General features: G+C 30.7%; 1 protein-coding gene across 1 annotated transcript; it reads right to left on the reverse strand.

The window, feature by feature from the left end:
• Nucleotides 1–5,480: 5,480 nt before the first annotated feature.
• Nucleotides 5,481–7,037, reverse strand: LOC114175201 (uncharacterized). Its single transcript, XM_085670311.1, has one exon. It carries the CDS (start codon nt 7,035–7,037, stop codon nt 5,481–5,483), a length of 1,557 nt encoding a protein of 518 aa, XP_085526437.1.
• Nucleotides 7,038–13,245: the final 6,208 nt, after the last annotated feature.

Consider the following 13,245-nt stretch of genomic DNA (forward strand, 5'->3'; position numbering starts at 1 on the left):
GGTATGATAAGACGAAAAACATCTTAGAGATCTAAGAAAACTTTTCAAATATCAACATATATACTCAATGGTTGAGAAATAACAATTTTTTTTTAGCGAAATAAAAGAGTTATTCAAATGAAACAAAAATTAATAATAATAAGTAATTTTTTTTATATTACCTTGTAAATGAAATGTTTATGCTATTAAACACTTAAATTGAGAGTATTAAACATTATCAGGTGAAAGGAAAATATACAATAAATAAAAATATTAAAAAATAATAGAAATATTCAAATGTTAGACATAAATTCTTTTTAATTGACATACATCATTTTAACATAATTACATAAAGGTTATGATAAGATAAAAAAAATATTGGAAATGCGAATGAGTTTCATGACAAACAAAATATTTAGAAAAAATAAAAAATAGAAAAAAAATATATATATATATATATAATATATATATAATTATATATATATATATATATATATATATATATATATATATATATATGTATACATATATGTATATACATATGTATATACATATATGTATATACATATGTATACATATATGTATGTATACATATGTATACATATGTATACATATGTATACATATGTATATATATACATATGTATATACATATATGTATACATATGTATATACATATATGTATATACATATGTATATACATATATGTATACATATATATATATATATATATATATATGTATACATATATATATATATATATATATATATATATATATAAATATAAATATATAGGGTTACTTAATTAATTGTGAATATTTTAATAATTTAAATGAGGATGGAGATATGGCGGGGACGGATATTATAGCGGGGATATATTCATCCCCATCCCCATCCCCATACCCAATTGAAAAAATCGGGGATTCTCCATACCCATATCCATACCCAGTCAATGTGGAGATTCCCCGTCAAAACGGAGACGGGTTCAGACAATACCCACGGGGACGGGTTTATTTGTCATCTCTAGGTATGTGTATGGAGAATCACCAATTTTTTCAATTGGGTATGGGGATGGGTATGGGGATATACATATCCCCGTCATATTACCCGTCCTCGTTTAAATTATTAAAATATTCCTAATTAATTAAATAATCACACACACACAGATATATATATATATATATATATATATATATATATATTATTTTTTATTTATTCTAATTATTTGGTTTGTCATGAAACTCATTTGCATTTCAATTATATTTTTCATCTTATCATAATCTTTATGTAATTATGTTCAAAATATGTATGTTAATTAAAATTTTTTATGTCTCACATTTGAATATTTCTGTTATCTTTTCATATTTTTATTTAATGTATATTTTTCTTTCACATGAAAATTTTTAATACTCTCAATTTAAGTATTTAATAGCCTAAACATTTCGTTTACTAGGTAATATAAAAAAAATCATTTACTTATTATTCTTATTATTAGTTTTTGTTTCATTTGAATAACTTTTTTATTTCACTAAAATATTTTTTGTTATTTCTCAACTACTGAGTATATATGTTGATATTTGAAAAGTTTTCTTAGATCTCTAAGATATTTTTCAACTTATCATACCGTTAATTATACATTTGTTTTCCTTTGTGCGATTTCTTTCAACAGTCTCTCAAATTGTTTGTAAACATTTGTTAATTTTTTAATATTTTTATTTATTATTTATTTTCATTATGTGGAATACTATTTCGATATATTTTATTTAATTATTTTTTATTTTTTAACTCATTATCAATCATACTGTAATTTTTTCACTATAATTATATAAATAACTTTTATTTACTATAATATAAAAATTTAATGTAATTGTCATTAATATTTTTTTATCACCATCTAACATAATTGAAGTTCAAAAGATACAAGATCTATGTTAAAATTTTATTATTATGATTATTATTTGTTCTTTGTATCATTTTGATTAAGTAATGTATTATAAATTTTATTAGTGTATAAAAAAGAGATTCATTAGAATTAAAAATATTGAAGTAAACAAACATTTAAAATATATTTTAATTTGAATATTTGTTTCCTTTTATATTTTTTTAAAAATATTTTTAAATTTTATCAACTAGGTTTCATTAATGTTTGCAAATTTAATAAATGTGTTGGTTCTCATGAAATTTTATTTGGTATTATAATCTAAAATGTAAATAATTATAATTTATTTTAAACTTTTATTATGATTATTATTTGTTCTTTGTATCATTTTGATTAAATGATGTATTATAACTTTTATTAGGGTATAAAAAAGAGATTCATTAGAATTTAAAAGATTGAAGTAAACAAACATTTAAAATATATTTTAATTTGAATATTTTTTTTTTCTGTTTATATTTTTAAAAAAATATTTTTAAATATTATCAACTAGGTTTCATTAATGTTTGTAAATTTAATAAATGTGTTGGTTCTCATGAAACTTTATTTGGTATTATAATCTAAAATGTAAACAAATATAATTTATTTTAAACTTTTATGATGATTATTATTTGTTCTTTGTATCATTTTGATCAAATGATGTATTATAACTTTTATTAGTGTATAAAAAAAAGATTTATTAGAATTTAAAAGATTGAAGTAAACAAACATTAAAAATATATTTTAATTTGAATATTTGTTTTTCTTTTATATTTTAAAAAAAATATTTTTAAATTTTATCAACTATGTTTCATTAATATTTGCAAATTTAATAATTGTTTTAGTTCTCATGAAATTTTATTTGGTATTATTATATAAAATGTAAATAATTATAATTTATTTTAAAGTATTTGATATCGAAGAAACAATCATCATTTTAATATTGAATATTTGATAATATTATGTTTCCTTTATCATGAAATTTTTATTATTTTATAAAAATTAATTAAAATTAATATTGAAGTAGTAAGAAAATGGGTATGGGTATGGGTACGAGATTATACCCGTTACCCGGTGGGGATGGGGATGGGTCAAAAGTTTAATACCCGTTGGGTTTGGGTATGGGGATGAGAATGAATTTTTTTTACGGGGATGGGTATGGAAAAGCGAAACCCGTGCCCTATAACATCCCGTCAGGATATTACGGATTTATAAATAAAATAATAAAAAAATGATTAAATAACAATGCATTTAATAATACCTCATTTTCCCAAAGCGCGGGAAAATTTTAAAATTTATTAAATGAGCAAATAAAGTTCATAACCATACGTTCCAAACTAAAAGAACAATGTTATGAAATCACCCATCAGGGTTTACAACTGTTTTCAAAAGCAATAAATAAAACATAAGAATTTCCCAAGTCGAACCCCCCTCCACGACTAAGCTGCACCTGAGCCAATTGCATCAACAACATCTGCTCTCGTGTACTGCGTACACGATCATCGCCAAACACACACAGATAGGGTGAGCTTAGCAGATAAATCATATATATAGTGTTACAGACATATATATCTACATACACACATATCACAGTACTTAACTTAACATCCCACATTGTTCTATACTTTTATTCCTACTATCTGACCCCCAATCAGATTATTCGTGTTCTACATCATTTAATGATTACTTCAAGGTGACTTGCTGTCATACCTATCGGCCACAACCGATAGAGCACGTGCGGGAAACAATGCTACGAATCATACACCGTAACGCCAGGTAGAGTTCCCATATACGAACATAGTCCGTATCGTCCCAAGACTACCAAACTCGTCAGCCAACAACTGAGGAGGGCAATCTATCTAGACCCATCCGTACTGGCCACAACCAGCACACTCACAGCGGCAACACTCGCCAACCTGAGCCACAACTCAAGGGTTCCTCGTGTTCATCCGCCATCCCGAGCCACAACTCAAGGGATGCTATTCCGAGCCACAACTCAAGGAATACCACGTGCTTAACCCCTATACCGAGCCACAACTCAAGGGATACGTTCCGAGCCACAGCTCAAGGAACACCAGCAATCCCACCTTTAAAGCACCGCTAGACGCCTTGTAGATCACAATTACACAACCAAAATCCTAAGCTGCAACAGTACAAATCGCTTGGCGGGGGACACGTGCCGCCAGGCGCTACCAGCTCCCAGACCGCCTGGCGGGTGTCGCGTACCGCCAGGTGCACAACGCCTTAAAAATTCATCTCGCTGCAGGTACTGCCTGGCGGTATTAGCCTCACCGCCAGGCGCCCACGTAATAGTGACTCACTGTTGGATAGATATCGCCTAGCGCCACAGACCCGACCTCCAAGCGCTGCGCTATCAGGTACTCTCTTATTCCCTTTCTACCGCCTGGCGGAGCCATTCCCTCACGTCGGGCGGTGTATAAGTACAACAATCACTTCTGGTTTATGTTCTCTATCTCAGATTTTTCTCATACTAATAAGTTTCTGGTACTAAATGTAAAGCTTACCATATAATCATACTATATTATTTCTCAATAATTCAGCCAACAACAATGTACTTTAACCATCTATGTCCTCAATCCCAACAATCCCTATTCTAAAACTTTATTATGAGTCGTACCTGAAACCCCAAGCTTAACAGAGTTGCTAATACCAATTTAAGTATTCTGTTCATCACTCTAAGCACTAACAGTTCACTACTTAATAACTTGCTCACAGGTTCTCTTTTCAAGGCTTACATATGTGCTATACCAACGCATCCTCTCATGGCCCTAACATATTAAATTCTTATACTCGCTATAACAATCAACTCAGCCGTCAAAACCATACCTTCTGATTAAACCAGACTTAAGCTTTCTCCTGGTTATTGACAATTCTTGTGTTCAAATATTCATATGACCTATCCCAACATACTTGACCGCAATGTAAATAGAACAACTCATGACCTATTAGTTTCACGACCCCAATTTCCTCCTAATGAACTAATTCTTTCCAAATCAACTACCCAACCTGATACGATCCTATCCAGGAAAGAGTATGATGGTTTCTGAATTTGAACCCTCAAGAGGCACGACACGAATAAATCAGAGAAGAACGCAGAATAAGACAGAGATGGAGGACGCCACAATCTAGCAGATTGATAAGTCAAATGAAGATTCGCCACAAAGATGTTAATCTTTGATAAGAACCAGAGGCCTAAGCTAAGAACAAAGAGAACCCTCTATTTAATGAAATCAAATTCAATATATGACTAAAAGTTTCTTTTACATCAGTTTTTAGTACCTTTATTTATAGGCACATAAGTTTAAGCAAACCTGCGAAACCCTACAAGAAGGCCCAAGCCCAAAACATAAAAGCATAAACTAATTATAAAAGAAAGCTCAAAACCCAAAACCCAAAAACATAAAACATAACTAATTTCTAAAAGAAAACCCAAAAGTTCATCTTCAAGTTCTTCTTGTATGGAATCTTGGGATAGTCCTCTATCATTTCCTCCTTCTTGAAGAGAATTTGTCCTCAAATTCGTACCACTTGAAGTTTAGGAAATAGACTTCTATCGTACCCTCCTTCTTAAAGAGAATTTGTCCTCAAATTCGTCTCACTTGAAGATTCTTTATCATTCTCCCCTGTTTGGAGAGAAGTCGACTCGAATTTTGAAAGGTCTTCCGGGTCAAATACGCAACTTATAATGATATATTTGATGGCCCTGCAGGTATTGCACATTGACCCCAATCTATCTTTCATAGGTACCGGAATGACTAAAATAGCACAAGGACTCAAACTTTCCTGAATCGATCCTTTGTCCATAAGTTGCGCCTCATGCTTCTGTATCTCTTTAGTTTCTTCTGTGTTACTCCTATAGGTTAGCCTATTAGGAAGGGATGCACCCTGAATGAGATCCATATTATACTCAGTTCCCCTTTTAGGAGGTAAACCATGAGGGATGTCTTTAGGAAAGACATCATCATACTTTTTGAGAAGTTGCGTCATACGTAAAGACAAATAAGCTTGCGCAGAAGAGAGATAAATATTGTTAGGCATAAGCAAATATAAGGGTTGGTTCTTAACCAACACTCTGTTTATTTCTTTTTCTCTCAATAAAAGGCTTTTACCACTCCTTATTTTTTTACCTTCCTTTTTCTTGTCTTTTTCTGGAATTTTCTCTCTTCCTTCTTTTCTCTCTTGCTCTCTTCTCACGCTCATCTTAATTTGATCTTCACAAACTTCTCTAGGAGATAAAGGTGTTAGGGACACCTTCTGCCCCTTAAACAGGAAAGAATACTTATTGGTTAGACCATCATGGGTTACCTTTCTATCATATTGCCAAGGCCTCCCCAACAATAAGTGACTCGCCTCCATAGGTACCACATCACATACTACCTCATTGACATATTTACCAATAGAGAAAGCAATGTTCACTTGCTTATCTACCACCAATTCTCCATCCTTACTCAACCATTGCAAAGTATAAGGACTAGGGTGCATAGATGTCACCAAACCAAGCTTTTCCACTAGCCGTTTACTAGTTACATTTGTACAACTTCCTCCATCAATGATGAGTGAACACACCTTTCCTTTAACCATACATCTAGAATGGAAAATATTTCTTCTTTGGGTCTCATCTTCCTCTTTATTCATACTACCCAACAACCGCCTAACCATCAAGAGATCTCCCTCCACAGGGGGGACTTCACACTCATTTTCCTCCTCATCACTACTAGATGATTCAGATGATTCACCCGCGGAATGCTCACTAATGTACTCACCATTCGCCAACAACATCATAGTTCTTTTGTTGGGACATTCAATTGCGATATGTCCTCTACCCAAACATTTAAAACATTTTATTGCACTAGAACGTGAAGAATCATTATTACTAGCTTGAGAAGTTACTTTACCATTTGAGGACTCCTTCTCCTTAGATTTAGGAATGGTAGAAGTAGCTTCCTCCTTCTTATATTTCTCCGTATCTCTCCATGAGGTGGATGACTTCCTATAGGCGCTTCGTCTCTTGAGTTGTTGTTCCACTTTGGTGGCTTGGTGAATAAGATCCTCCAAGGTCTCATAATGGTGCATTTTCACCACATCTTGAATCTCCCTATTTAATCCATTCAAGAATCTAGCCATTGTAGCCATATGTGTTTCTTCCACTTCAGCTTTCATCAAGGTGACCTCCATCTCTTGAACATACTCTTCAACACTCTTATTTTCCTGTGTAAGTCGTTGTAATTTGTTGAAGATCTGTTTTTTATAATAAGGAGGCACACATTTTTCCTTCATAGCTACCTTTAATTGCTCCCATGTAGAAATTGGCAATCGCCTTCTTCTAGCTATGTCCATGGTGATTTGATTCCACCAATTCATAGCATAACCTTCAAACACCAAGGAAGCCATAAGCACCTTATCATCATCCTCATAATCGTAAGAGTTGAAGATTTGGTCAAGCTTCATTTCCCATGCCAGGTAAGCTTCCGGGTCATTAGCTCAATTAAATTTAGGAATTATAATCTTCTTCCACATCTTATCTCTTCGAGGTGTGTGGTTCCCGAACTCCTCTCGTCTTTGGCCTTGTCTTGGCCTAAAATCATGCTCCTCCTCATCATTATCCCTCCTAAGCATGTGGTTCCCAAATGCCTCACGTCTTTGGCCTCACCGTGGCCTCAAAACATGTGTCGCTTCATCATTATGAGAAGAATGGTCTGAATCATCATGTCTCCTTCTTCTTCTCTCCACTCCCTCTAATCTCACGCTCACATCTTCATTAAACTTTTGGAGCCTTTCGAACTGTTGTTGATTATGTTGTTGCATTTGATTCATTTGTAATGTGAGCTTATCAAGTGCAACCATGAGTGTTGCAGTCTTAGGTGAGACAGGATCACTATTATTGGAAGAAGTCATGTCTTGCAAGAAAATGTTAGCAATAATATTTTTTTTTTGACCTCACCACTCTACTAAGTGTTTCACTCAATTTTCCACTCGTGTATCACACATATAGGCTTTTTCTTGAATGTACTCTCTTGCCTTTTACCACTCAAATTCCCTTTAGTGCTTGGCAAAGAACTCTAGTAGCTTAAGGAAAGAGTGAACAAACAATGTGAAGAAAGTTGCGAGACCTAAATCTTGACTTAAGAGGACAAAGAAGATTCAAAACACTAGACAAAACTTCAAGGAATTGTAAAGACACAAAACAAGAAAATTAAAATTAGAAAATAATAGGACTACCAAAGATATTTAAATGAGACAACACGGAGACTCTAAGAGAAAGACTGATTGCAAGTAAATATCAATAAACCATAAATAAAATTGCAATAAAAGTTGTGTTGAACTCTCCTTTTTTTTTTGGATCCTTCTTTTTCTACTTTTTTTTTCAATATATATTTGTTTCCTTTTGACTTGATCCACAATTTTGTATTTATATTTTTTTTTTTGCAGTTCAACACAAAAACAAATTAAACAATTGATCCTTCAAACCCTCATACTCATGTAAATCAAAGTAAGGGCACTTGCAAATCCCAAACACAATAACAAATAATTTCCACGAATCAAATGTAGAAATACACAATTTAAATAGAGAACAAAAAGGAAAAAAAATTATGCCAAATAAAAAAAAATTCAACCAAATTGGAAACAACCTTAGGGGTTTTACTCCTTACAAAGGAAACAAACAAAATTCAAAACAAAACACAGAACAAGCAGACATTAAAAATTGTAGTTTTTTTTTTGTTTCATATGACAGAAAAATAACATAGAAGAGGAAATTCAAACCAGAACCTTGCTCTAGATACCAGATGATACGATCCTATCCAGGAAAGAGTATGATGGTTTCTGAATTTGAACCCTCAAGAGGCACGACACGAATAAATCAGAGAAGAACGCGGAATAAGACAGAGATGGAGGACGCCACAATCTAGCAGATTGATAAGTCAAATGAAGATTCGCCACAAAGATGTTAATCTTTGATAAGAACCAGAGGCCTAAGCCAAGAACAAATAGAACCCTCTCTTTAATGAAATCAAATTCAATATATGACTAAAAGTTTTTTTTACATCAGTTTTTAGTACCTTTATTTATAGGCACATAAGTTTAAGCAAACCTGCAAACCCTACAAGAAGGCCCAAGCCCAAAACATAAAAGCATAAACTAATTATAAAAGAAAGCTCAAAACCCAAAAACATAAAACATAACTAATTTCTAAAAGAAAACCCAAAAGTTCATCTTCAAGTTCTTCTTGTATGGAATCTTGGGATAGTCCTCTATCACAACCCCTCAGCATTCATCTCGTCAACGCAACATGGTAACTTCCGCGTCGACGTCTTGCGGCAAGCTGCGTGCCGCTAGGCGATACACTCCATCGGCCAACTCCAGGTTATTTTCCAGAACCCGTGCCCCTACCACTTATCCTGCTTTGCTAATTCCCTTCATTCTCCATTCAGATTCCAACCACATTCAGAGTAACCCAAAACCTAGCCACATTAATCATCAGTTTCTACTGCAATTCATAACATTTCGCGTTCAATCATACCACAGGATACCACAACATTCAATCAAACAGAGATTTCATAGCACTTTATCATATTGCCACTCGACCCTATGGATTTCTACAATATAATGACTCAATTCATCAATCATTCGGTGGAACTACATTTTTCCCCGATCAGAATCACTCCAGAACACACAGAACACCAAAACCGAGCCAATTCCACTCGCGTTGCTTGATGGGTATTCATCACCGCCAGGCAGTTCATCGAAAAACCCAGAAACTGGGTTGCAGGTTTATGGCGCCTGGCGGTACCGGGATTCACCGCGAGGCGGTTCCTCAGGGAACCCAGAATTTCACTACACTACCATATGCCGCCAAGCGGCTATGAACAGCCCGTCAGGCGGTTTCTTGAAATTTTCCAGAAACGTGCAATTCCACAAAAATTTAACATAAATACACTCCCAATGGTTCATGCTTCCATACAAAATAAGTAAATACATAAAAAGAAGTGGGCTCAGGTCCCCTAACCTGGATCCTTTTGCTAAGAATTGGTTTGCTTTGAAGAACTCCAATGATCACCACGTTCCCTCCTCTATTGGTGTGCTCTCACTTGACTCCAGAACCTCAGTCCACCTCACCTATCTCTCTGATTTTCGTGCCTAATTTTCTGGTATCCTCTCAGCTTTGCAAAACCCTAACTTTAAGCCAAATCCTTCTTTTTAAAGGGTTTAAGCCAAATCCTTCTTTTTAAAGGGTGTCTAAAACTATGTTAATTACTATACCCAAAAATTAAGTCATAATTGAGTTGTTAAATGCAATTTACCACATCCTTATGGCCATTTTCCAGCCACCTCTCTGCTGCCCACTCTAGGGTTTTCTTCCCAACTTTTCATATTCAATTCCAAGCCAAAACACCCAAAAAAAGAATTAATGTTTAATGTAAGTTCTCCAAGGCTTGAACCTATAACCATGCAATTGCCACACCAATATCAAACCACTTAACCAACTCATATTTCATGCTAACAATCATAATTCAATTTTCATATCATATCATAACATGACTTCACAGATTTAAATAATAAAACAATCACAAAAGTTAACATACATAAGACTCAAACCCAAGTCCTATCACACAATTAAAGTACTCTCAACCACTTGAGCTAGTACTTTACCACGTCATATCAACCATAATTTAATAAAATAATCATTTCCCCACCCGCATTTATTAATTAATTATTTATTTAATTAATTAAATCCCACGGGTCTTACATGCCCGCCCCGCCCCGTTGCCATCTCTAGAGGTGACATTGTGTATTCGATCTGAAATAACAATGAAAAATATTTGTAATTAGTGTAACTATCTACAATGGTAAAAAAAAATTAAAATACCCTTTTGTACCAATTTTTGTCAATTTTGTTCAATTTGGTTATTTTTTGCTAACACTGTTTAAATCATTAACGGTTATAAACACTGACTATCACGTGTCACTTTGTGATTTTTTTTAATTTTTTTAATTTTTTAAATGTTCACGTGTCAATCCAACAACATGTCACGTGTAAGAGTCAATATTTTATATTTAATTTAGTTCCTATATTCGTTAGTTTTGTTCAATTTAGTCACAATCTTTGTTAACATGAACCAATTTTTTCCCTCCCCAAATTTAAACTAAATGTAATTTTTATATTAAAATTCACATTTTTTATTAAATGTTTTATATAATATATTAAAATTTACATCATTATAACTTTTATATAAAAATTAAATTTAGTCTCATCTTCGACAACGACAGAATTGGTAAATCTTAAATAAAATTAGAACTAAATTGAACAAAAATAACAAATATAGAGACCAAATTGAATATAAAACATTAACTTTGACACATGACACATTACTAGGTTGACACGTGTACATTTAAAAAAAATTAAAAAAAATTAAAAAAATTAAAAAAAAATCACAAAGTGACATATGGTCGCTAATGATTAAAATGGTGTTAGCAAAAAAAGACCAAATTGAACAAAATTTATGAAAATTTGGATATATTTGAACACAAAAATAAAATTATGACTTATTTAAAAAAACTTCATGAAAATTGAGAAAAGAAATATTTTAACTTGAAAAAAACTATACATAGACTAAGTTGAGAAAAACGATGATAATAATAATAATAAATGTCCATTATCTTTTCCATTATATATACTCTTTTTAAAATTAGAAGAAAAAAATCTTCAATATTTTAAAATTAGAAGGAAAATCTTCAATATTTTAAAATTAGAAGGAAAATCTTCAATATTTTTAAAATTAGAAGAAAAATTCTTGATTATTTTTAAAATTAGAAGAAAAATTATAATTTATTTTTAAAATTATATAAAAAATTCTTCATTATTTTTAAAATTATTAGGAAAATTCTTCAATATTTATAAAAGTATAAGGAAAATTTTTCATTATTTTTAAAATAAGAAAGAAAATTCTAATTTGTTTTTTAAAATTAGATGGAAAATTCTTCATTATTTTTAAAATTATTAGGAAAATTTTTCAATATTTATAAAAATAGAAGGAAAAATCTTCATTATTTTTAAAATTAGAAAGGAAATAATTTATTGTATTTGAAATTAGAAGGATAATTCTAATTTATTTTTAATATTAGAAGAATAGTTCTTCCTTATTTTTAAAATTATAAGGAAAATTCTTCAATATTTATAAAATTAGAAGAAAAATTATTTATTATTTTTAAAATTATAAGGAAAATTCTTTGTTATTTTTAAAATTATAAGGAAAAATTATTCATTATTTTTAAAATTATTAGGAAAATTATTTATTGTATTTAAAATTAGAAGGATGATTCTAATTTATTTTTACAATTAGAAGAAAAGTTCTTCATCATTTTTAAACTTATATGGAAAAATTTTCAATATTTATAAAATTAGAAGGAATATTCTTCATTATTTTCAAAATTAGAAGAAAAATTCTTCAATATTTTTAAACCAACTCTAACACTATTTTTTACATGTAGTAAAAATGAAACATAAATCTAATAATTATATTCCAATAATATAGTTAGAGTTGGTTTAAAAATAATGAAAGAAATATTAAATAAAAAATAAATTTTAATAAAAATTCTAGTATAACATTTATGTAAAAATTAAATTTGGTCTCAATTTGGAGAGAGACAAATTTGAGATTAAATGGAACAAAACTAACAAAAATTGAGACTAAATTAAGCAAAGTTATTGAAAATAATGACTGAATTGAATATAACACATGTCATGTCTATACTGACTAACACATGACAGTAACAATGACTTTCCATTGTGACATGCACTTTCACATTCATTAATGATTTAAAAGCTGTTAAAAAAATTATTAAATTGAACAAATTTGACGAAAATTGTGATCTTATTAAACATTTATAAAAAATGAGAACCAAATTGATGAAAGTAGACGAAAATAGGGACCAAAATTGTATTTAAACCTATTTTTTAGTTTTGTTTTTGTGAGCCTTTCTATTTATTTGTGGATATGTTCAATTGCTTTATATGATTAATTTTGTGAAATAAACATTTTAACAACTTTATTAAATATGCATTTATTATTGCGAAATTTATGAGATGATATCATAAATATCTATTTAATTGCATATTTTACGTTAAAATAAAAAAAAATCATATAATTTGTTTGTCAAATTAAGATCATACCTTCTTTTGTTCAATTGATAAATATTATTTAATACTAGATAAATAAAAGAATCTACAAAATATTTTGGATTAATGTAGTGTAACGCATATTGATAAAATAAAACTATAAAAATAATTATTAAAATTGCCGATTAAATTTTTTCCCCAATAATAATTAACATT

The sequence above is a fragment of the Vigna unguiculata genome, chromosome 3, assembly GCF_037176805.1.
Source record: "Vigna unguiculata cultivar grain cowpea cultivar isolate G323 ecotype 2 chromosome 3, ASM3717680v1, whole genome shotgun sequence".
NCBI classification, from domain to species: Eukaryota; Viridiplantae; Streptophyta; class Magnoliopsida; order Fabales; family Fabaceae; genus Vigna; species Vigna unguiculata.